This window comes from Cryptomeria japonica, chromosome 11, assembly GCF_030272615.1.
Source record: "Cryptomeria japonica chromosome 11, Sugi_1.0, whole genome shotgun sequence".
NCBI lineage: Eukaryota > Viridiplantae > Streptophyta > Pinopsida > Cupressales > Cupressaceae > Cryptomeria > Cryptomeria japonica.
This window is the reverse complement of record NC_081415.1, coordinates 30,630,738-30,657,919: the sequence shown is the minus strand read 5'-3', so window position 1 is coordinate 30,657,919 and position 27,182 is coordinate 30,630,738. Positions and strand designations below refer to the sequence as shown.

Here is a 27,182-nt window from a genome sequence, read left to right as displayed (position 1 = left end):
AATTATCCTATCAGTTTTTTTACATTCTTGCTTGGCATCTATTGCTTGTGAGTTAATTTTAATAGTTGAAAGACACACGATTGTAAAAATGTACCCATTTCCTTTGATATAATATATTCAGTGACATTAGTCACTTTTATTTTATTTTCAAAAGTCTTATTTGAAGGTATGCTACCATAAAATTTTGGCACTTATAGACTACGTCACAAGATTCGTGTCTGTGTACAGTGCTGATAAATTTTGAAACAAATTCAGCAGACAATCAAAATCAAAAAAGAAAAACAAATTTGATTAAATTACAAAGTATAATTTTGCTTTTTTTTTAATTTTATCATTTTTAATTTTTGAAATAACAAATAAATACACACGAATGTCAAAAAAGATAAATACTACTCGATAGCTTAAAAAACCATATAAGATGTCGAAACATATAAACCGTGATCATGTTGTGCAATTCAAAACATCAATTAATAAATCTCTTAAAAAGTTTCATCCCAAAAGCTCATCTTATAGTTCTACAGATTGTAGAAGCATCAAGTCTTTAGTACACCATGATAAGTTTATAAAAGAAAGAAATTTAAGCATGTGAAATCACGATTTTAAAGATGTATTTTCTTCAACAAGAGGAAGACTATAGCTTCTAATATTTTCTCAGATTGTGGGTTATTCCCTAACTTTTTTATCAAAAATGTTCTAAACCGTCAAGGGCACTTGGCTGAGTTGTCTCAACATCATCATTACTAGATTCACCATTAAATTTGTCACAATTAAATTCATGATCATCTGCATTTGATGTGTGTTCTAGAACGTGCAAGGAGGGATTGTGAATCTTTTACCACTTTGTTCAAACTTCAAACACAATTAAACATTGCTACAAACCAAAAAAAGAACTCCCACTTTTCCAGACAACAGCTTGTTCCTTTTCTTAGACTAAATGTGGTCAAACCAAGTGTAATTCCTTTCACAGGCTGATACACTTTCTTCCTGTTACAATATTCTAAGAGCAAAGCATTGCAGTTCATGCTTATTTACTCTATACGAATATCCAAACAACATCAACATACATAATATATCATATTTGGATGTTGATATTCCTAACATACCTACTTCTGACCTGTATTTTAAAGATGTATCCCGAGATTTATTTGCAACTTCAAACTGCCCAATGGATTTATAAATATTATCCATGACTTTACTGTTAGACTCACTATCTACATAAAATAGTTCATGCTCCAAAGAGCAAGCTGGAGTATACTAATTTCATCATGTTAAGTACATGAAAATGGAAAAACTCGAGTGGGATTGAATCATATGTGTACACATCATGTGTTCTAGTGGACGTGTATATACTTAATTTACATAACTTGTTGAGAACTATTAACTGCCACTCCTAAGCACTGAAAGTGAATGGAAGTGTTTAACATACGTTTAGTGTATAGGAAAAATTAATTGGTAGTTATACCAAATCTGATCACATTAGCTCAGAAATAAGAACATCAAACAAATCAACCAAAAAATTATGTCAAGAAAAGATCTGGCACTATAATAGGGAGTTCATCCAACAAAACCATCTTGTAATGATGGAATACTCAAAGATACATCATACACTATATATTCATGGTCTGTTCAGCAACAAAGAAAGCTTCAGTATGGATAAAGCGTATCAGAAAACTAAGCTGCCATCCAGACCATGTCCAACAGAAAGACAACCCAATGCTGAAAGATTAAAGTAGGTCAGAAAATTTTCATAGAATGGTAGCTATAAATAATTTAATTGTTTCTTGATTGAGCAGAATTTATGATGATGTAAGGTATAACATATCATACTTACAATGTTTTATAATATGTAACATATTCTGGGCCCTTTTAACCTAGCCCAACTGGATAGCTTCATCTTAAATTATATCCTGCCTACATTCTCTGACAACTTCTATGGATTCCTCTTTTTCAGTTTTCTTTTTCCCAATTGAAAAGGAGAAGTGGATCCAACACCCAAAGTAATTGTTAGTCTCACACAGATGAACTTAATTTAAGTTCAAAGGAATATGCTTCCATACAACACCTATGGTCGTACAATACTCAAGTTAAAAATCGACTCATGAAAACCATGCAATTCTAAAGGCAAAAGAAAAAGCACTATGAAAATAACCATTCAAATTTTGCATAGCTCGGTGTGTCATATTGATCAGAAAAATAATCTCCATGGATTCAAATACAAACCATGCACATATTTCATTATGGTCGTTTAAAATAGACTGTCTTGTTCAGAAAATAACCTCCTCAGGTTCAAACACAAACTACACATTCCATTCTAGAGAATCAACTTCCTCTCCTACTTGACTGCATTAGGACCCAGGTTCCATTATTCATTTCCCCCATATATAAGCCAGGTCTGGCACATAATAGGCCAAAATATACTTTTTCACAAAAAAACCCATTAAAGAAGACCATGCATTGAAGACAAGTTTTCTTATGGTTAAAGACTTGAAAAAGAGATGGAAATGAATCTTACTTTAATGGCATAACGCTTCCCATCTTTTGTGCTTCTATGAAGTACCTAATTACAGGTATGTCATCATTCTCATCAAAATGCTACTCTTGAAATTTTCTTAAACTGAAAATGAATCAATGCATAGATATAAGCTTTTACATACCACTTTGCCATAGCTCCCTGTTCCAATTTTACACTCCCGAACATATTCATTGATCATTTTGTTGCCATTCGAGTCCTGCAAATGATACCCATTTCAAAACACAAAATGCATACACCTAAACATAATTTTGCTTCTCTCAACAATCTAATAGATCTAATAATTTAAGTAATGGAAAATAGAACTGAGAGACATGACTACCACTAGCAAAGCTCACTTTGATCAAAAAACAAGTAAAATCTGTCTTCAAGGCCCTTTACGTTTATGCACGGGGGATGTGTACAAAAGTCTCAACCAAACAAGGGAGAGGATGGAGAACATATTAAGGGTTAGGGATGATTTTCTTTGAAATAATTCAAAATAAGAGGTAGAAGACTCCCCAGAGTCCTCTTTATATCACTTCTGTGTTGCTTAATAAGAGATGATTTCATAAGAAACAGTTATTGGACAATTTGAGTTAAGTGTTCCAACCATGGTTTTCAAACTCATGCAGTATTCTGCTGGCCAAGTAAATCAATGACAAAGTCACTACTCACCATTCTGAGCTTCCGCATGTCCACGGTGCAGACCCACTGGATGTAATTTATAGTCTTACATGGTTAAAAAAACACAGAAAAAATGCAAGGAAAACACTACAAAAATGTGGCTTTTCGGTCTTTTTTAACAACTTTGTCTATGTAATTTCCTCGCACATCATTTGCAAGTTTGAAACAAATTTGAGGAGCAATTTTTTGTAATTTTGAAATTCCAAGACAGAAATGTCTTTTTTAATAGCATTGCAAGCATGTAGTTTCTTAAAATTCAAATCACTATTTTTTAATTTTAAACATTGTTTTTCTAATTGAACATGCTACATTAAAAAATAATTTTTCTGCTTTTATGAATGGTAGGTCAGCATACAATGGCATCAGCATCAAGAAGTGGAGCTGACCAACTGCTAAAGGTCACAACCACAAGGATTTTGCTTGGAAACGTGTAACACTGGAACCAAACCCAAGGATTGTTGTTTGCAACTACTATAGAATGATGGTTTATGGAAGCATCAATTGCCTCAAGTGCCACCTCGCATGCATGTTTTTGCCATAACATGAAAGCAGTCCCAATGCCACAACTAAGGTAGAAAAAACGATACAAGTAGCCCTTAGATTGTTGGATTAGAAGAATTTGGAAAGGATCAGAACAAACACAGCCATAGTAGCAATAACTAATCCCAACTTGCCGCATAGAATAGAGGTGAATGTGACAAAGATTGTGGGCTCTAGTTGTAGTCCATGAATTCCCAGCACATCAAACTTGTCTAGCCTGAGCCAAAACCCTATAGCAATATTTTTTATACCTCAAAACACACCTCAAACACAACCTTCCCTACAATGGACAACATAGAATAAAGTGATCCACAAGAAAGCAGATAAGGCTTGAGCTTCTAGTATTATAACAAACTTCCCTTCAATATGACAAAGCCCATATTGGAATTATTTGGTCACAATATTGATAATTGCAATGAAAAGGTACAAGGCACCCTCTCCATGTGACTTAAGTGAGTGTGTGCTCCAAAATGTTGAATTAAAAGAAAATCAATTTTGGAAGAACAGAGCAAACAATGCATAAGTTAGGATACTCCATAATTTCAAACAGATGGACAAATAGAAAAAACTATACCTTCATAACTTTCTAGCACCTTTGAATGGTAAGATGGTTTTTTCAAAGCCTATAGACGCCACTAATAAAGTAAAGAATGACAAAAAACATGAGACTGATGCTAGAGGAGATCATGCTACAGGTGGGCATTGAAAATGTGGTGCAAGTTGTAATCAATAATGCAGCAGCATACATGGTGACAAGGAAACTACATCAAAAGAGGCACCCATCACATTTTTGGATCTCTTGCACTATCCATTACCTTGACCTCCTTTTGAAGAAAATGGGAAAAATTGATTAGATAAGACTAGTTTGGAAGAAGCTAAGATTGTCACAAAATATATTTATAATCACTCTTGCTTTATCATGTTGATGAGAAATTGCACCAAGAGAAATGAGATTGTACGAGCAGGAATGACAAGGTTTGCAACTAACTTTGTCACATTGCAAGATAGTTTTAGACACCTAAATTTGTCCATACCAAACCACACTTGACTTTACCCTATCTTATCCATTAATCAAATAAATAATCATTATTTATTTAATTAATTAATTCATCATTTACCTTTACCCCTTACCCTTAATTATATAAATACATTTGATTAAGTTTATCCCTATCCCCAAAATCATCCAACTAAATCAATTGATTTAGATTAATTAATCTTCATTACCATTTTCTTCAATATTTAGATCAACATCACCCATAATCCTTGTCCATTTAATCCTAGCCATTGAACCCATCTCCATGGATCAAAATTTAAACTCTCCATCACTTCACAACTTCCCTAACTCCCTCATGCTCCTGCATGTATGACCATGCCTACCTATCGTACTCCTTGCTCAAAGGTGTAAGCATTCTCTTCAACATGTGTAGCCATCCAAGATTTATTCTTTAGATAATCATTTCGAGATTAAAGCTTAAAGATGAATCATTGACAATTCTATGCAAAGCTGCAAAAGAGAAACGGTGATATCAGATAAATAGTGTGATGACTATCAAACCATGAAAGGAAACCCTAGTGTTGTTGTGGATCCAAAAACTATGGCCATTGATGTTTGTAATCTATGCTCCCATGCATTAATTTTAAGGTTTCATTCAGCGTAGCCTTTAGAATTGCCCTTGCAATGTGTAGCCAAATAGGGACAACCAAAACACAAGATTGAGACAAAAAAAGATTGTATGTTAACCCATGGTTATCTTCAATGTTTTATACGACAAGAATGTTGGTGTGAATAAGGTGTTTTACCGAACTAACTCACCTAGTAAGCCTTACTCACATGTTAAGTTTACTTAGGTCCTAGGAATCTTTCTAGAAATCTTGGTTGTCATAAGATCTTATCTTTTGTCATTTACTTCTTGTGGCCAAGGCTATTTATATTTGTTATGTTATTTGTCTCATATCATAAGATTAAAATATATGTCATGATCTTGTTAGCCGATAGGCTTTTATTGGGACTTGCCAGTCTACAATTTGCCACCAACCCTATCTCACGCCTCAAAAGAACCTTAGTCTATAATGAAACCATTTTCAGATACAACTTTCAGGGACAAGAATTTTGCCAAACAACTTTTAGGCAATCAAAAAGATAAATTTCACTGCTAGCAGATAAATAACAATCCATAAAAAATCTTTTCATTGTTGGCAGATAAGATTGTTATCATTCATAAAAAAATCGTTTCACTCTTGGCAAATAAGATTGTTATCATTTCATTTGAATGCATTAATCAGATAGAGTGCAAAGTGAATGTTTTGTTGGAATCAAGGAACACTGAGAGGGAGGGGTGAATCAACGTTCTACAATTTTTAACATTCTTAATCTGTCCTTTAAACCACTTAATGCAAATGAATAAAAGTATAGTGCAAAAACAAAAAGCAAATAACCACAACACCATAACACCGGGATTTTTACATGGAAACCCGGTTAAGGGAAAAACCACGGTGGGATTGAGACCCACAATATTAATATACCTTGTTAGAAGTATAATAATATTACATGAGGGGAATGCACATATATTCGAGCACACTGCCTAGAGCTCATTGCTCAAATTATAATAAGGGCTACAACCTCGAAAGGCTCACTGCCTTACAAATGATTACAGATAATAATTGGAATGTCTGAACTGATAAACAGCATCTACAAATGGCAAAATTAGTTCCAAAAAAGCACAAAATACTCTAATTTGCAACACTGCTCTATTCTGATATTCTTCTATATTTTGGAGCACAAATCCTTCAATTGCGCACAATTGCTCATACACACTTCCACACAATCACCAATATCAATAATGATCATATCAATCACTCTTATATATCTGCAACACCAAATTAGATCTATTTCATGTCGACCCAAAAACGCATAACATGCAAATGAAACGTGTTATCCAACTCGGCTCAATCTGATCAAAAACAATCATGCGGACCAAAACAGATTGTCCACACGCTTCCCACATGCCGGCTTAACATCCTCGAACACACAACCAATCACCAAAATTGCTTTGCATGATCCGTACAATAAATATCCACACGTTACAGCTAATAAGCATTGTTCTAACCAAAAAACCGTATACCGGACCTTCCTACTCACTCAAACCTGGAATAAGGCATATTGCACATCCACAATGCATCTCTGAGATCCGCCACACTAAATACTCAACACAACTGAACTGCCAACCAAAACATTGTACACTTTGCCGAATGTCCTGTTCTTCTTACCGGACCTCATTGGATCTCCATCCATCTTACAGTATGAATGAATTATGAACTGTGGATCTCCATCCATCTTACAGTATGAATGATCTAACATCAGTTGCCATCAATGACAACATCTGAACAACAATGTAGTGTCTCTTGCCAACATGCTTAGGATACCTAAAACATACAATTGATGATATTCTCTCTTCTATTCTTGTGGATTCTGCAAATGACGACTTTATTTGTTATGATCTCCTTCTCTTCAATCCCTGGCAACTAGATGAATTTTGTCGCTGGTGATTCGTTGCAATCAGTCGTGACTAACTACAATCCAATCTATATACAACATGAGCCTTTCAATCTAACATTAGTTGCCATCAATGACAACATCTGAACAACAATGCAATGTCTCTTGCCAGCATGCTTAGGATACCTAAAACACACAGTTGGTGATATTCTCTCTCTTCTATTCTTATGGATTCTACAAATGATGACTTTATTTGTTATGATCTCCTCTTCAATCCTTGGCAACTAGGTGAATTTTGTCGCTGGTGATTCGTTCCAATCAGTCGTGACTAACTATAGACGACATGAGCAATCCAATCTATACCTATGCTCTTCAATCGATACTCCTTTCTTCACCAATAACATGCTATCTCTCCCTTCAAGACTTCTTCAAACCCTTTAAAACTTTCTTTTCACCTGCCTCTGAAATCCTCGATTCAACTAGCTTCCTTTCTCACTGCTGTGACTGATCCTTCAATAGTTGAATCTGTGTCTTTTCTTTGCACTTCTGTGATACCAACCTGTTCTCTTTTCTTTGTTCTCCTTATTTTGATTACAACAGTTGCACATTCTTTTTAAGAGCTGAAATCTACTCCTTTTAATGTCCTCAAACAAAATATGTAATTTCCACTATTGTCAACTTCGTTCACCTGTACTCCAACGACTGGCTGCAAACTAGCAATCTTCTAACTCCATATTTCCTCTTTTCTTTTACAAATAAGACATCAAACTTGACAGCGGCTTTCCAAATTGTATGGCCTCTGATCACTCACTCTAGCTTCAACACAACTGTGAACTTTCAGACAATTAACAACCAGAAACAACGATGTCTTTCTTCTGAGGTTTCTGCTGCTAGGTATATTGATTTGCATATTAATTTAAATGATCATTTTTAAGTAGTTATTATTAAACCACCCACTTCATTCATTAAAACTACAGTGACTGACACATTCTATTCATTGTGATTTTCTTATTTCACAACCTTAATTGCTTCACTTTTTTGAGGATTCTATTGATGGTAAAATATTTTAGCTGTATCCACCGTATAACTTGTTTGATTTAACAAATTTATCTAGAGAAAAGTCTGTGTACGTGAATTGCTGCTTTTTTGGGGACCCTGTTTTTCGTTCATCTTGGAAGTGGCAGAACATAAAATATAAAAATTATAAAGAAAATTAACCATAGTATCAGAATATGTTTGGAACAAGAGTTTAGATTAGATTGTAGCATGTTTAGATCTATAATGTCATATAAATTACAACCCACCTTTACCTGTTTTGTTATATACAAGAAGACTGGTTTTTATTTATGATAAACAAGAAAATTGCAGACCTTGATAGGCTGGATACTGTCAAACTTAGGATTAAATACTGTGCAATTTAAAGTGTATTTTTAAATATATTTTTTAATTTATATGGTTTAATAAGAGTTGTTTCTATTGTGGAATTAATAATAACATGTTCAGGGCAAATATATTGGGCAATTTATAGCCCATGCTTAGATATTTTGTTAATTACAAGGGTTAATAGGGGTTTGTCTACAATAACTGGGCAAATTGTAGACTATACTGGACCAGATTGTAGCATGATTAGGACAAAAATCCCAATTAATTTATATGCTTCGCCTAAACATTTTCTTGTTTGTAATGGTTAATCAAGGTTTATATAGCATAATTTGAAAAATTGCAGACCACGATGAATGCAACTGTAGCATGTTCAAGATAACATGCTATGCAATTTATGGCCTTTTCTTACATTTTATTTTATTGCAGAGTCCAAATACCTAGATCGTAGCAAAACAGTTGTTATAATTTAAAACATTAGTTGTATCCATAATGTTGATGTTATGTCTAACTGAAAAACTAAGATCTTTGGACTGTCATGCATTGAGGATAACAGACAATGCAATTTAGTACCTTTGCTTAATTTTCTTTTAGTTGACAAGGGTTAATAGGGTTTTCATATATTGTAATTCTTGTTTGGCTAAGCTCATTCTTTACCAAACACATGGCTTACTCAAAAGAATATTTGTTTTCCAACTCATATAATACAATTGAGTTCCTAAAAAATGGTTTATTTCATGTTTTGTAAACGTGAATATTTTGTTATCTCCATTTTTGTTTGTGTAGTATTTTTTCTGCTATGAAGGATTCATGATTACCTTTATATCTCTTAATCGTCCTTTGTGAATTAAATATTAAGTATGCCATACATTGTGAAGGGTTTCCATATCTCACTGTTGTGAAATCAGTCTTTCTGTGAGCTGTTGTATAAACATCATAGTGCAACATTTTTTCAACTGCCAACAGCAGGAAACCTTAAGTATTTGGTAGTTTGCTGTCATAACTTCCTTAACCCCTGCCATGCTCAATCTACAGCCATGTTCAAATTGTTGTTTGAATGTTAAACTGAGTTGCATCAATTAAAAAGTGCAGCCATGCAAGATTAGAAAAGTTTGTAGCATTCACCAAGGTTATTGTAGCCACTGCAGCATTCTAAAGTGAGTTCGTACAATAACATATATACAACAGATGGTTGCGAGGTGCTTCCTAAAATTTTTACTGTTGTCATTTGATATTTTTTGGTATTGTACAGTTGCCTACCATAATGTTGTTTAATATCAGAAATCATGGTGATATGAAGGGCTTTGAATAACATGAGTATATTATTAACATTTGGCTGTGAATTAAATGTATGTATTAGTCTTAACACCATATTGAAGAAGACAATTTGGTGTAAGAGTTTCATACTAACCCTCTTTCTCATAATAGCAGTCGCTTGACTAGATATATTACTATTTGCTGATCATATAAGAGGCTTCCATAGTTTATTGTTTCATTATAACTTTTGAGCAGTTCTGTGCCAGGTTTACGTAAATCTGAAAGGCATAGCCATCAAATAATATTTTGCATTAATATTATAAGCGAATTCTGGAAGGTTGTACTATTTAAATATGTGTTAGGCATGTTGCTAGGAGTAATAGAAATATCTATAATTTAAAAAACTAAAACACCAAACAGACATGAATTAGAAAAATTTAAATACTTACACAAAAGAAAAAGACTTCTTACCACTCAATTAAAGAGAAATTTTGAGGGATAAAATGTGTTTACTGGATTATTAAAATTGTTTCAAAAACATTGAAACCAAAATGGCAGTGATTTCTCCGCTTCCATGTAAGAGTAGGCAATTTGACTTTAAATTTACGTGATCAAATTGACCCGTTGCATGAAGTTTATATGCAGATTAAATTAATTAAGCAATTAAGACGTACATAATATGATTTGATCCATCACATGCTCAACACGACACACAGATTGAGTCATACACAATTCCTACCATGCCTAAAATGAGTTTTGATAAATACTGTAGATTTGTGAGCTGGTAAATTTGTTTTGCCAAGCTTTTCACTATGAATTCCTGTCATATATTTTTTTATATAAATCTATGAACCAGTTTGAATTATGGCATTGCGTTAAGCTGTATACTTTTTAGTTTTAAATTTTTACTGCTAAATAATTTTTGATCTTGGTGGTTGTTCTCAATTTGCTTATTAAGTACAATTTCAAAGGTGTTTGTTGTCTCTTTTTTCATAAATTTGGTCAACTTTCAAATTTTCAATTCGTTTTCATTAACATTTTCCCTCGACTCATCTATTTGATGTACATAGATCAAATCTTGTTTTATTTCCCTAATTTTTTTAGATTGAAATTGACAGAGTTTGTGAAGGGTTTAGCATGCACAAACAAAAATGGTAACACTCATCAGTATTTCAAATTACTTCTCGTGGGCCTCTTGATTGCGAAAATGAACACCATAGAAGCTTCAATATGCTATTTGTTTGGACGTATTGTGTGAGATTTAAGCATACTTTCAGAAGAAAAAAACGACAAATGAAAGAAATCATTAAATACTTTTGCATGGAAAGCCTTAACATTTTTGAACAAGCAAAAGTCCTTTCATATACAAGATTGTATTGTGCTTATATAAGTTGGCAATGACATTCAATTGACAGTATCTAGGGTTACGCTCTCTTCCTTTTTGATACCTTGGATATCAGATCCAAAGGGTGCTTGTAATCTCTTTAAATATGTGTGTTTGGTGTGTTCTTCTCAATGTTTGTTGTATGTTTTATTGTACCTTTTATGGTGCTTGTGATCTCTTTAAATGTGTGTTTGGTGTGTTCTCAAACTTGGGTACATGTTTTATTGTATCTTTTATGATGTTTCATTAGCATGGTTGGTGATGTTAGATATTCTCCTCATATATGGATACTTGAAAAGAGTTAAATATTTATAATTGGTTGCACCACACTTGCATGAAATGAAGAAAGGTTCTTTGTTTAAATAGACTAAAAAAACTCCATGTTCAGTTATATGAAAATGGACTAGATGGAAATTTTTAATGACTACTTTTATTAAATTAACTATGTAATATTAAAATGCATTTAAATTCTACCTATAATTTCCTATCAGCATATCCTTGAACCTCCTCTAGGTGAAAGTGCTAGTATAATTCTATGCCTCACCTAGCCTATATGAGCAAGGTACCTCTTGCATATTGTAACATCTAATCTCTCATGACAATCATATTGCATTTTTTTGTTGTTGCTTATCTCTTGTGTTTGTGTGGAAGGTTATTTGGTGTTGCAAATCATAGATCGTGGTTGTATCTTCGTTGTTCACTTCAACACGGTCAAAGCTTTGAATATGGAAAGCCCCTTTCTTGATCTAAAGAGTTTTGACCATCAATTTTTCTCTATTGTGATTTGAGTTTTTCGTATGATCTTGTAAATTCCCATATGCTCTTCTCTTGCGCTTTAATACGATCTAGAAAATCAAAAAGATTTACAAAGATTTGCCAATCCTATATTGCATGTGTGCTTTTTGGTCAAACCTAGTAATTGCAACTCTTTTAACTATTTCATTACATTCTAGAGGCTGAGAAAGTCAAATTTGGCTTTAGTTTCACTCAATTAGGCCACCATTTGCCACATTAGCAAACAAGAGTTTGAAGCTTAAATTTGGTGAACATTTTTCTAGAGCATTTTTTGCCCAAACAAACACTAACATTGCACTCAAGAGACCAAGCAGACAACAACTATAAATTTACCTATGTTTAGGCTCAAGCATTCTTGAGTTAAAAAAAAAATTAGCAAGAGGTTGTGTGCCCCCCTGCATAATCCATACAATACAATTTTTAATAAAAAAAATATATTTGCACAAATTTAACCTAGTTCTATGTGCACAACTACGCCCATTGCGGCAAAGCCCAACCCACCCACCAACCTTCCAATGTTGGCTGCTTCCATTCAAATCACCAGCGATTAGACTTAACCGCCAGTTTGTTTTGTCAATTGTGCCACCAATTTCTCCATTGTAGCACCACTTAGGGGCCACCACTGCCGACGATGCCACCCAAAAGCCTCCAATGTCTAGTCCACCTGCCCCTAATCGCATGGATGACCAGCACTAAGGCTAGGGGATTTTTAAAAAATGCTAACTTTAGCAAATTTGTGAAATCATCATAAATTTGATCCAAGAGTCAAACTTTGGCAAAATAAGATATCAACAAAAAGCTCGTTTTGTGCACTATCCAATAGTGCAAGTATTTTTCTTAGTTTTTGTTGTTGGTGCATTGTATAGCCTATTGAAGTCAAATGTGCATTTTCTGCTCCTAAGCTCATAACTTTTGGACAGTTCCTCCGTTTTTCACAATTCTTGTGGCATTAGAAAGCTCTTTCAAAGCTCTTTCAAGATATCTATGCACATTTCACAAATTTTGCCCAAGGTATAATTCATTCAAATTTTTGTGTTCTCACTCTGGTTGATTACTTGGACATTTTGGCACCTAGAAACCTTCTATTTGTTGAGATGGCTTCATTTGAGCTGCTTATATGTATTTCCAACATTTTGCCCTTTTTAGACATTTTGAAAATCATTTGAATACACTTTCTTATCTGAGACAATGTATGATAAACGCTCACACCTATCATGTCTCTCCCTAGTCAACATTATGGTCAATATTATACTATTTGTAATTTTGTGCTATTAAAATGGAATTCGTTTTAAATCTAATAGGTTCTAACTTTATTACTTTTTCTGTTCTCTAATTATGGCGATTACATTTTGTAGAAAATGTCCATTTTGTTATTACGTCAAAGGCGTATTATACTCACATATGGATGCAAAAACATTTGTCAATAAAAACTAGAAGCATTTAATTTGACATGTTTGTGACACTTAAATACATGAAACACAAAAAAAAAAAACATTTTATTTATTTTCTCCTCAATTAAATAATTTTTAATAATTATTTGATGTTAATTATATCTTTACTTCCACCTCTCAACTACCACTCTGAGTTTAACTAATCAATCAATTTTGTCTATTTCCATCATACAATCAATTAACTTCATAATTATCTCAATCTAATATTATTAATTGTGGGGAATTGAAAATGTCCCTACATTAAATCCATTTTTTTCTCTAGGATAAGGATAAGAACAAATATAAAATAAAAAAATAATAATAATATAATGATTTGATTATATAATAATAATGTAGTCTTAATAGATTTTTTGTTTTGGTCAAGAGTTTAATAGAAATATAAAAATATGCAAGGTTACCTGAGGACACATCCCCGAGCCAAAATTCCCTATCCCTGTACCGAGGATGTTTCAAGGACGCAGGGACAGCCAGGAAATGTCCCAGAAGTTTGGAGATGGCAGCGATTCTCAAAGGGGACGTCCCCTCGTCCCCAGAATAGTTGGACCTCCCCTAACCATCCCAACAGCGGCCAATCATCCCCTTTTTTTAAACACATTTAAAATTTAAAAAGACTCAAATGCTTTTGAAAAAAAAAAACATTTTTTATTTCTTTTTGTGAGCCCCCACACATCAACAATAGTGCATAAGCATTTGATAAATTTCATACCCTCTTAACTGTATATATCAGTTCTAACTACAACAAGAAGTTTGGAAAACACTGGAGATAGGTGCTGCAACGGATCTGGGCAGAAAGCACAAACTCAATTTCACAAACGCCCGAAACTGAGTAATGCATATGAGAGCGATTATAGGTCTACAACACTAGATTTTTAACTGATATGGAGGGCAAACATGTATCAATCACTGCCAAAAGCACTTAAAAATAATGTGCAGCAGCCTCTTAATAAATTTCAAAAACACTTCGAACTTGGTAGCATGTAAAAAAGAGGTTGCAGGTCTTCAACATCGGACAGGTCTGATGTTTGCAGGTCAAAACAGCTACAAATTCATCCAACACCTTCCAAAAATATGAAAGAACACCTCCCAACATTACACAACAGCAACATACACCACCAGCATCACCAAACAGCAACAAAAGGGCCAAGAAATGCAAGGAATCATACCCAGGATTTATTTTCCCTATATAGCCATCCCCTTTGCCATCCCCCAACTGTCCCCAAAATTGCTAAAAAAAATTACCTTCCCAAAAACCCGGCCCGACATCCCCTATCATCCCTGTCCCGGAAACTCGAGGCAACATAGAAAATACAATATTTAATAAGTTGGTACTAAAAGCTTTTTTAGTTTTGTAAAGAGTTTAATAGAAATATAAAAAATGTAAAAATAACAATTAATTAAAATAATCATATCTCAATAATAGGTTAATATTAATTAAAATATTATAATATAATAATAATTTAATATCAATTACAAAATAATAATATAATGAATTTTTTGGAATAATAAACAAATATGATATATTTTGGCGTACTTTACCTATATTCCTCTAAAGATAGGTATGCTAGTAGGTTATTACATGTATTACATTCCATTTATGTATTTGAAATTTGAAGAAATCATATTGTTTATTTTCACCATTCTTAACTACCCTTATTTGGAATATCATATTCCTTGATCTTATTTTAGTGAGTATAGGTTTGAATGACTTATTTGGAATATCATATTCCTTGGACCTTTTCCTAGATTAATGGGTTTATCTTCATAATGTTCATGCCATAACAAGATTCATCTTGTTATGTCTTAGAATTTCTTCTAGATTGACTCTTGTGAGAAAGATCTGCAATATTATTTTCTTCCATATTACTTTTCTAGTCTTCCACATTCATATTGAATTTCTCTATTGAAACAATGCTCCATTCGATGCCTACATTGTCCTTTTGGGTTCAAACAAAGTTTGCCCTTAGTTTATTTTGGCTATAATTTTTAAGAGGGATGAAGGTTTGTTAGCTTGATGTACAAATTGAATTTGATATGTTTCTCCTGCCTTCTTTTTTAAATCTTAAGACTATCCTTTTGTTGGATGGGATAGGAGCTATACTATTCTCTCCATCTTGCTATGGGATGGATCTCGACTACCAAGCCTAATAAGATATCCACGAACAAATAATGTCTCTCAAATGGAGAATAGGTGAAAAAACTGTGGGAGAAAACTCCTGTGCAAAAGAAATGAAACAAGATGAAGGACTAAGAAGCCTCCAAAACAATGTCCCAAAGAAGAATAGGAATGCGAAGAACATCACTGATGCACAAAGAAGTCGTAGACAATTGTTGAAAGGCTATAGTGAACACTAAAAAACCTCCTCTGAAATTAGGATCAAAAAGACAACAATCTGCATGAGTACCCCCAATGACACTACTCGAACAATGATCAAATGGCAAACAAAGACAAAACATCTAAAAGTCGAAGATACAGATGTCACATGAATTTGCACAAGTGACCTAAATGACACTAATCAATCAATGCAAAAGTAAAGTGTTGAAAATACATGTGACAATTGTTTGAAGAGCACAAATCAATCCGCAATGGAAGGTTGCCTCAAAAAAAAAGGAATGTAAGAGTGTCTATGTGGTAATTGCTCCATTTCACTTAAATGCATAGGTAACAAGCCTCTGCGTCTACCAAGTATATAGGAAGAAATACTAGATGCATAGCATACTCCAAAGCAAAACCAAGGAATAATTATTTCATAATTATTCTTCTTGAAGTAGAACTTGAAAAATATGAATAGATCTTGACCCATCATGTCATCACAAGTTAAATGATGCATTTGCCTTAGCACGTTACACCCAAATAGGACCAGTCTCATATGATTACAAGTTACATTATTGTAATCGCTTTAAGTTATTAAATTTTAATTGCCACTAGGCAACATTAAAATTTAATCAAGTATAATCCGAACTGGCTATTTATTTTCAACACTCCCTCTTAGCTAGGGAGGATTATAATATTGTAATAACACATCATGGATCTTTTCATTGTATCCATCTTGCATTGCCCGCAGAGGATGGGTCCACCTTGGAGGCTCAATAGAATCCCCCTGAATCTCAGGGTTAGTATCAAGATCCATATCTTGATTTCCATTAAGTTCTTTATCATCATCAACCAAGGAACTTTTAGATTTCTTAAGAGCAATATTTTCTTCAAAAGTTACATCTCTACTTACCTCAATGTACCTTTGTCCTAGGATGTAGACTCGGAATGCTTTGGAAGATTCACCATATCCAACAAGGATGCCCTTCTTCCCAGATGGCTCTAGCTTAATTCTCTTCTCCTTTGGTATATGAACATAGACAGGGCTTCTCAAGATCCTTAGGAGCCTGATATCGGGTTTGACTCCAATGAAGGCCTCTTCAGGAGTCATGTTCTTCAAAACACGATGAGGGCATCTATTCTGAATATATACTGCAGTCTTAGATGCCTCAACCCACAAGAAGGTTTGTAGATCCTGATCATGAATCATTGTTTTAGCTCCTTCAACAATGGATCTATTCTTCCTTTCAGCCACCCAATTTTGCTGAGGATTGTAGGGAACACATAACTCCCTCTTAATTCTTGTCTCTACACAAATGTCATGAAAGCTACTTGAGGTGTATTCACCTCCATTATCAGATCTTAACACTTTAATTATTTTTCCAGATAGAGTTTCAACTAAAGCCTTAAATTCTTTGAGCCTACTTAATACTTCATCAAATTCTTTAGTTTTCATTAGTTTTCAAAAAGTAAATCCAAGTCTTTCTAGAGAAATCATCTAAGAATATAACATAGTATAGGCATCCACTAGGTGAAGCAACAAACATAGGTCCACATAAATAAGAATGAACAAGTGCTAATTTTTCTTTAGCTCTACTTTCACTTATATAAAATGGACTTTTAGTGTTCTTACCTAAAGCACATCCTTTGCAAGTATCATCATGAAATTAACTAAGTTTAGGCATACCTTGGACCATCTTCTCAAGTGAGGGAAGTGCTTGGAAGTGTAAATGACCAAGCCTCCTATGCCATAGTTTGTTGATCTCAAGAGCCTCATGAATGAGAGCTTGAACAGGTTTGGTTGAAAGCTTGTATAAGCTATCATATCTATTATCAATGACACGAGCAGATTTAAAACTAGATTTCTTAGGCCACGCAAGTACTCTACCCTCAGAAAATGCTAACTGATAACCCTTATCTTCTAGTGCAGAAATAGAGATAAGATTCCTTTTAATTCCATGCACAAATAAAATATCACTGAGATGTAGAGAGATACCAAAATCTAAATTTAATGAAGATGTACCGAAACCTCTTACCGAATATCGAGCATCATCACCAATTACCACATGAAGATTGAATTCTCTCTCTATCAAGTCTGACAGATGCTCTCGATAGCCTGTGATGTGTCTAGATGCGTCGTCGTCGATGAACCATGTGTTGCAGTCAGTCGGTACATTGCTTGACAAGGCAAAGATGAAGAGGAAGTCTTCATTGTTCTTTTGTTCTGGAACCTCATTGAGATTCGCTTCTCCTTGCTTGAGCTGATTTTGACATTCCTTTGCATAGTGACCAAACTTGTCACACCTGAGCAACGAATGCGTGAGAGATCTCTTGGCTTCTTCCTTGAATCATGACTAGCTGAAGATCTGAAATCTCTATTCTTTTCGAAGTTGCCCTTCTTCCAATTTCCACCTTTCTTCTTGATTGATTGGGTTGCAAGCATGTGATGATCTCCTCCATGAGAGTTCCTAATTGCCCCCTTAGTAGCCAACCGAGATTCTTCTTGGATGCAATCTCCCCTCAATCGTTCAAACTTGGGAAGCTCAATCCTCACACTAATTCCTTGAATGAATGGTTCCCAAGTTGGAGGAAGACCATTGAGGGCAGTCAAGGTAAGATCGTTGTCTTCAACTTCCTTCCCTAATGCTGAAAGTTGATCCTTTAGATCAATCATTCTCATGAAGTAGGAAGTGATAGATTCCCCTTTCTCCAATCGGATGTGGGAGAGCTGATTCCTCAAGGCAAGAATGCAGCTAGTGTTGTTGACTTCATACATCTTTTCCAATGTGCTAAACACCTCTCTAGCGGACTTCATCTTGGAGATAGATGACACAATATGACCTTTGACGGAATCAATGATCAACCTGCGAGCTTGAAAGTCCTTCTTCTTCCATTCTTCCTTTTCTTTTTCATTAGTAGGTTCTTCAACATCCTTGCTAACGTATTCAGCAAGATCATTCAAGGCCATCATCATACGAACTTTCCAGAAGGTGTAATTTGCCGAACCTTTCAACCTGTCTTCAGCCCTAAGAGAAGAAGCCATGTAGTCTAAGCTTTGAATAGTAGGTTAGACTGAAAGACAATAAAAGATTGACAAATCTGATTACAACTATTTACGAACCAAGCTCTGATACCCATGTTAATTTTAGTAATCAGACTGAGGGTTAATAACTGAAACTAAAAATGCAACACATAACAGTACAAAACAACACAAGAACAACACAGCAGTACCCTGGGAAACCTCCCTCTTGGAGGAAAAACCCAGCAACAAGATGATGAATAATGATGAACAACAAATACCCTAATCGATACTGAGAGGGGGGTGAATCGGTACATACAAAAACTTCTCAACAACTTATCAAGTTAAAACAATGCTAACCGGTTGTCTTCATCACTGAACTTAACCATGGCAATACCGGTTAAACACAATAAGACTTCAAACAGCTAAACCAGTAAAACTGAATACTTCAAATAACATTCAACACTTGATAACTACTTCACCAATGTACTCATGCATGTGTTGTGTCAGTAGTACCATAACCATTAGCTTTGCATGCATATTCACCTAAACAAAGACTACTCAATCATCACATGAAAGATGCACAACTCATGACACACAGATTTTTCACGTGGAAACCCAAATGGGAAAAACCATGATGGGGATGAATACCCACAAGCTTGTTTTGAACTCTTTTGAAGCTCGCTCTGTTAGGAGCCTAGTTCGGTTAAAGACTTTACAATAAGGTTTTGTTAGGAACCGATCTTGTTAAAGATCACTCGGTTAAGGGATGGCTATATACCCTGTTAAAGGTTACCTCACTAGAGAATTTGAAGAACTCAATGATCTTGAGTCACCTGGTTAGAGGATTTGCAATAAGCTTGTTAAAGCTACTCGGTAAAGGGATTTTCCTACTGTTGAAATGGTTAGAAGACAACAGGTAAAGCTCTGATCTAATAACAGCACTACATGCTAAGGTAGATCCTTTTCAGCTCCTCTATTCTGCAATCACACACTACAGTTTTCCACTCACTGGTCTGGCAAGTATCTCATCACTCGAATACAAACACAACATTTGCCAACACACACAATAACAAACATCATCGACCTTATAGACAACAATTAGGTCGGTAGCATAAACCCTAAACCCTAAACATTTTAGGTTTACAAATTACAAGCAGTCCAGCCCTGACCGTTCAAACACTTTGCATAGAATAAAACAATCTCAAACATATCACAAGTCATTCTGCATCGTCCATTCTTCACCGCATATGGAAATCAATAACCCATCATGCTCTCTTCACATACCGCTAAGAAGAATGTTCATTCTCGAGGTAGACATTTAATGCAATCGATCTTCACATGCAAGATCCTCATGGAAATCCTTCACGTGCACAAAACTGACGTGACATCTCGATCTCATCCTTATCTCTTAGCTAACTCATCATAGAATGTCACTGGTTGCATCGCACAAGCTAGATTGCCAAACCGGAAACCCTAGAGCTAAGACTACCAACCGGTAGTCACACTTAGTGAAACCCTGACACCGGTTCCTATTTGAACATCAATAACAACTTCTTCCAATCTTCATACCAGTTCACCTGCACTTATTGACATCAATGACAACATACATTATCATCATACCATCATACCGGTTCATCATATGCCAACACAAGATTCAAATCAGATTATATTAATGTCAAGGGATAGCCAAGTACAAATTCGCCCACTTAGGGCATGAACAAACTGACTTATCTGAATCTTGAATTCTGATCAGAATTTGAGTTGTCCTTCAATCCAATGATAATCGCCACCCTTGACTGGATTTACTCAGCTAGAATGAATTCGCTATTCTCCAAAGTGAGTTCGCTGACCTCAGAGTATAATGGCAAGCCTTCAATGTATATTTGCCGAGTCTTGGAAGAATTCGTTGTGTCTTGAATTGCTTGCAGATCAGATCGCTGAATTGAATGAATGCATGAATAGTGTATAGGATGGATTACATCGCCTTGTTTATATAGGAGATACAAGTAACTTATTTGCCTTAGTCGGCTATAATTGAACTTGGCGCCAAAATACAATAAATTCAAATTCTATTTACAAGTTACATGAATAGGTCTTGACCTATCATGTCATCACAAGTTACATGATGCATTTGCCTTAGCACGTTACACCCAAATAGGACCAGTCTCATATGATTACAAGTTACATTATTGTAATCGCTTTAAGTTATTAAATTTTAACTGCCACTAGGCAACATTAAAATTTAATCAAGTATGATTTGAACTGGCTATTTATTTTCAACAATGACACTTTGAGGCTTCATGTCACCATAGAGCACCTCGCAACACAATTACAATGCAGAATACTGAAATCTAAATCATTAAACTGATTATATTTTCATACGCACAATTACATTTGAAATCCCACATACATTGTAAATATGATTGCAGTAGCCCTTCAATTAGACTCATTAAACGGATGACTTTATATGCAAATCCTTTAACTAATAAAAGAGCACAAGTTAAGGAATTTTAAATTACATTCATTAAAAATATAGCTTCTTTTATCCTTCCACTAGAATTCAAATGCAAACCCTTATACCAAAAAAGAAATGCACGAACTAGAAAAATCTCTTTCACAAGCACAATTTCCTCTAAAAATTTTTAAGCTACACAAATTTGTAAATCAGCGTACATTGGAAAAATGGCTGCATTTAAAATGCAGATGACTAAAATGTAAATCCTTTAACCGAGATGATGAACAAATTAAAGCATCCTAAGTTGGCTGTTTGTAGAAAATATGGTTGCCCTTAGTCTTCCACTAGAATTAAATTGCAGATGACCAAAAAAGAAAATCCTTCATTGCAGAAAATGTGCAACTTGCAAGTGAAAAACAAATTAAAGCTTTTCATTAAATCTTAATAAATATAAAACTTGAACAAATGTAACCATGACTGAGAAAATGTAAAAAGTAAAGCATTCATTCAATGATTATAAAAATACAATATACATCCTAAAACTGAAAAAATGCAAAACTTAAGGCATTTCTTCTATAATTCTAGATATTCATTTTGCATTGAAAATATTCCTGTACTAAATCCTTCCGCTAGATTTAAAATATGCCTTAGTAAAACATAAATCCTTTTTTTCAAAAAGAAAAAATGAAGTAAATTATAAATGTCACAATTTTAAAAACTCAACATAGCTTTAAAATATGGCTGATATTCTTTCATTAAAATTAAAATGCAGCCTGACTAAAAGCTAAATCTGTTAGATAGAATAAATGCACAAAAAAAAAACCTTGCTTTCATTAATCTAGAAATTCAACATACATTGACAGTATGCAGTGTCTAGACTCTACCCTTCCCTTAAACTTAAAATGCAGATCCTTCAACTGAAAGGAAATGTAACAAATAAGGCATTTATTTCATAATTATAAAAATCCAGAGAAGGTTGAATAACAGTTGCGTGTATTCTTCAACTAGACTTAAAATGCAGATCGCTAAAGATATAAAACAATTAACATTAAAATGCACTTATAGCATTCCTTCCACAAAAGAGAACTAAGAAAGAATGCCCTTCAAACAGAAATATAAACAAATTAAAGCATCCCTTTGAGAATTCTGAAAATTCAACATTTGTTGAATATATTGCTGCGCTTGCCAATCAACTAAACTTAATACATTGCAAAAACTAAAGCATCCATAATTCTAAAAATCTAGTGCATGCTGAAAACACGGCTGCATTTACAATTCCACTAGACAAAATGTTGATGCTAAGAAAATCATCAACTCAAAGCACGATTCCCAACTCCTGAGTCATAAAGATTGATTCACTACTAACAAGCTGTGGATTTTCCAAATATGGTATTACACAAAGATGCACTCTGGAAGCACCCAATGCATAAAAAATACAGAAACATACCTCACTTCGAACAACCGTATAAGTTTCCTTGACAGGAGTCTCCCGGCAGTAAATCCCATCAAAACCAGCTGGCATCGACTTCGATCCCCTCAACCGCGGCTGAATTCCATTTGTTGGAACATCATTTTGCATCCACCTCTTTAACGAAGATCTGTCTGAAGCATAATTGAGCAAATATTCCTGTGACATATGCTTGCCGTAATAATGGTCATCCACATCTGGCTCCTTTTTCACCTTTCTCAGAAATCCAAAGCAGCTGCAGCAGTCCATAGCTTCCTCTTCTAGCTCTGATAACCGAATCCCTGAGCTTTCAGCTGCTTCTTTTCCATACATTATTAGAGCCTTTAAGAAACTTAGGTACAAGGAATTTGCAGCCTACCTAATTTTGCAGATTTTTTGTTAAAAAGGCTCAATTTGCCAGCTCCATATTGTTTTACAAGTCTTTTAAGCTAAACACTCAGCTCCACTGAAAAGTGCAGATTTTCAATTTTTTAATTATGGAGACTCTTTATGACACAGTTATGACCTGTGAACCAAAAATGTCAGTGTGCTAAAAATATGGAGTTTGTAAGGCAAAATTACACCCTAGGAACAAAAAATGAAAAGTTTTAAGCTAGGAACAAAGCAAATTGATGTAGGAGTACTGCTAAAAGAAAAAAAGAAGAGCAGAGGTGAAAATGAAAAGAAACAAACTTCACCACACCTTAGCCCTCCAAATAAGAATATATGATTGAACAAAACAAAAAGCTAAATAAGTCAAATTGCTAACTATTTAGCGCAATTATCAAGTTGTGCATCATGAATACAACTTTAAGGAGACAAAATGCTATAGATCAAATTCTCAATATCTAGCATGGGTTTCAAGTTCCTGCAAAATGAATAATTTATACTCAGCATTGTTGTAGCTAGTTTCAGAAGTTCCTCTTGAATGCCACGCAATATGATCTGTAAAAGCTCAATACTTTGACTGCCTTGTTTGGAACTTTGAAGAAACGAACTCAGCCAAAACAGGAAGAATGTTTCTTATGATTCAGAGCAGAGGAACCAATCTCAAGAAAGAAATGGCAATGTTGCAACTTTATTTAATCTGACAGCCTTGTCTTAAGTGGTACTTGTTTGTGCACAAGAAATTTACATAAATTCATTACAAATTCCCCAACCACGCCTTCCTCTCTGAAAGAATTTAAAGAAGTAGTACTAGCTGTCGAGATTTTCATTTCTGCTCTAATCAAATCTTTCATTCTTTCATTAAAGAATCCTTGAGCACGGCTTCCTCTAGGAAAGACTTCTTTAAAGCAGTAAGATTTTATTAACTAGCTCTAAAAAATTTGACTTCTCCTCTGTTTACAATCTTTCATTCATCCATGAATCATTACAAATTCCTTTAACCACAACTTCCTCTACGACAGAACTTAAGACAGTCAAATTTTTGTACTAAGCTGTAAACTTTTTTATTTCTGCTATGTTAAAATCCTTCATTCCTTCATTACAAAATTCATAACCACAACTTTATCCGGAAAAGAACTTAGAGTAGTAAAGTTTTGATAACAGTTGTAACAAATTGATTTCTGCTCTTATTGATATCTTTCATGACAAGTTCTTTGACCATAACTTCTTATAGGAATGAACCTAAAGCGTTAAGATTTTGATAAAAAGCTGTAAGGATTTCGATATCTAATCTTTATAAAAATCTTTTATTCATTCAATACAAATTTGAAATTTCTTGACTGAGCTTCCTCTAGGAGAGAAATTAAAACTGAAACTGTAAATATTTCAATCCTTCTCTTATTAAAAATTTTCATCCATTCATTTCAAATTCCTTTACCAAAGCTTCCTCTGGGAAAGAACTTGATGCAGTAAAATTTTGATAACACGCTGAAATGATTTCCATTTCAACTCTTATTAAAATCTTTCATTCATTCACTACAAATTCCTTAACCACGGCTTCCTCTGGGGAAGCAGTAAGATTTTGATAACAAGCTATAAAAATGTTTAGATTTCTGCTCTTAATAAAATCTTCCATTCATTCACTACAAATTACTAATTCCTCTACAGAGGAGCTTAAAGGAGTATTATTTCTATTTCGCTTCATAAAAATTAAATATTTTTCACTGAATTCAAACCCTAAAATTCGAAGTTATAGCGCATTTAGATTCACATTGCTTCACTTCTTTTCACAAAATTAAGCATTTTTCACTGAATTCAAGCATTCAAACCCTAGAAAATCTCTTACCAGAAAAAAGAAGAAAGCGTTCCAACGGTGGGCTCCTCCAGCTCTAAGGGAGCCTTTGTTATTCCAATGGATGCCACTCGCACATATTAATCGCGCAGTTGACAGACTCCATCATCGCATGATTCGGCAAGTACATAGTTTCTCTTATCCAGTATTTATCTCAGGTCCTGAGCCTCACCTCATTAAACAAAGCCACAGAAACTAAAAAAAAAAAACGTCCTCGCATATATTCAGCTTGCGTTAGCTCCACACGGCTACATACATTAGCTGAACATCAGTTTCCATATAAAATCTCACTCTTCTAACATTTGCACGGTTCTGCCATAGTTTTCACTTCTTCAGCATTTCATCCATAACACTTTTCCTCGATCCAAATTCCGTCCAAACTATAGCGCAGATGAGCAGAAACACTCAGCGGCGGCCGAAAAAAAACAAATAGTTCTACAAATGAACTGAAGCCGGAAAGCTCTCTTCAAGCTTAGAGCAATCGGAAGAAGCTACAGACCGCCGAAATATCAAACAAATTAAATTCTAATTCCAAAGCGACGGCCGCCAGCGTCCCGCAGGCTTTAGAATCCTAGAAGGCGTCCAGAACTGAAACCTAAAAACGTCTGGTTAAATCTCCACTGTTCACGCGAGCTCTCTATATTTAGAGGCTAAAAGAACTGCAGTTGCGGTGTCTGCAAAATTAGAGAAATCGGTGACTAAAAACGGCTGAAAATCTGATCGGACAATGAAAAGGGCGACGGAAAATTTAGACAAAACGGAGATTACATAGCGATGAAAGTTCAGAACAAAAATTTACCTCTTACGCCTCCTCCAAAAAAATAGCGGGTGAAGTAGAGAACAATAGAATTGACCAAACCTTAAGTAAAGCCAGCACAAAATAGCGGTTGGTCTGACAAACTGGCAGACGCTATAAAGCCGGGGAAAAAGAAGCCTGAGCCGCTGGAACGACGATCCTTGCGGCTAATTAAGCAAGAAAATAAACAATAATTTAAGGCGATTAAGAGCTCGATCTCAGAAATTAAACCAAAGAGAAAAAATTGTTTAGGTCGTACGCATGTGTAGGCGGAGATGAAGCAAAAATAAATATTTTACACTTGGTGTTTGCGCTTTTTTCGAGGCGGAGAACTTTTGGCGGGTTGACCCGCTGTTTGGCAAAACGGGACATTCATTACGGTGTATTAAAAAAAATTACGTTAAACGTTAACAGGGCACGTAATGATTCAAGGGATATTCTTAGCATAATGAGTCCAAACGTACACATGGAAGAGAAGGTGACAACTGCCCGTTTTCCAAAGCTTTTGGAATCTTATTTGGGGACATTTCAAGAAGGGATTTTAGCTGCTTTTCTCTTGAAAATAGTTTTCATTCTTTGCTTAGTCTTGAAATTAGGGTACAATTAGTGGGGGGAGTGAGTACAAGATCTATTCTTTATACTTGAAATTTGGGCACCTTAGTGGAGGTATTTAGTTCATCATCTATTCTTTATTTATTCTTGAATCAGGGTTTGAATTCAGTGTTTCCCAATACAAAGTATGGGGAATAAAATATGGAAATAATAGGGGGACAAGATAGGGCTAAGCGTCAGGCTAAAGTTGGAACAATCCATGAAAGATTATCTTCGCAGGAGTAAGCTTTTAAAAAATTGTTTAAATAACAATTGCTGAATGTGACGACGGATATGACACTAGAGAATGGAGATACAATCATTGCATTAAATATTTTATTTGGTGGGATCATGGAAGGTGATTTAAAATGTTAAGATGAATTTAATATGGGATTGAATATCTTGTAGTTTTAATTAATGTTTATTTGGTAGGTTGGTAAGTCTAGATGTGGAAAGTGAATACACTTTTTCTTTTATGTGGAGATCTTAAGTACATAGTCTTAGAATATGATTTTGTTTGATTTGATGTGTTTGGTGCTCTAGTAACTGAAGTTTTATTTGTACTCAAGAATAATAAGTTACTTATATACTTATTTTGTACAAATTAGTTTTATGTGAAATAAGTGACTTTCTTTATATTGGTTAAAATTGTTGAATAACATTAACAATTGGACTTAAAAATTCAAATTTGTTGTGGTCCCATTAATTCAATTTAATATAGTTGTTACTAGCCAATTCACATGCAAAATCAAACCATCTAAACAAACCACATGATCATGACATCACATCATTAGAACACGTACTATAAGCATCTAGAAAGGACAC

General features: G+C 34.5%; 1 protein-coding gene across 7 annotated transcripts in view; it reads right to left on the bottom strand.

Annotated features, from left to right (window-relative positions):
- The window catches only part of LOC131036338 (serine/threonine-protein kinase GRIK1), an 80,568-nt gene extending 54,539 nt beyond the window's left edge, over window positions 1-26,029 (bottom strand). The window contains exons 1-6 of one of the 7 annotated variants that reach the window (XM_057968196.2): window positions 25,770-26,029; window positions 24,965-25,644; window positions 23,111-23,257; window positions 22,732-23,018; window positions 2,655-2,729; window positions 2,513-2,557 (exon numbers count right to left, since the gene is read on the bottom strand). In XM_057968196.2, the coding sequence (XP_057824179.1) occupies window positions 2,513-2,557; window positions 2,655-2,729; window positions 22,732-23,001 (390 nt within the window). In that variant the 5' untranslated portion in view covers window positions 23,002-23,018; window positions 23,111-23,257; window positions 24,965-25,644; window positions 25,770-26,029. Of the gene's footprint in view, window positions 1-2,512; window positions 2,558-2,654; window positions 2,730-22,731; window positions 23,258-24,964; window positions 25,735-25,769 lie in introns of those variants that run through there. The other 6 variants (XM_057968198.2, XM_057968192.2, XM_057968195.2 and 3 more) reach the window with 6 other exon arrangements.
- Between the last annotated feature and the right edge of the window lie 1,153 nt (window positions 26,030-27,182).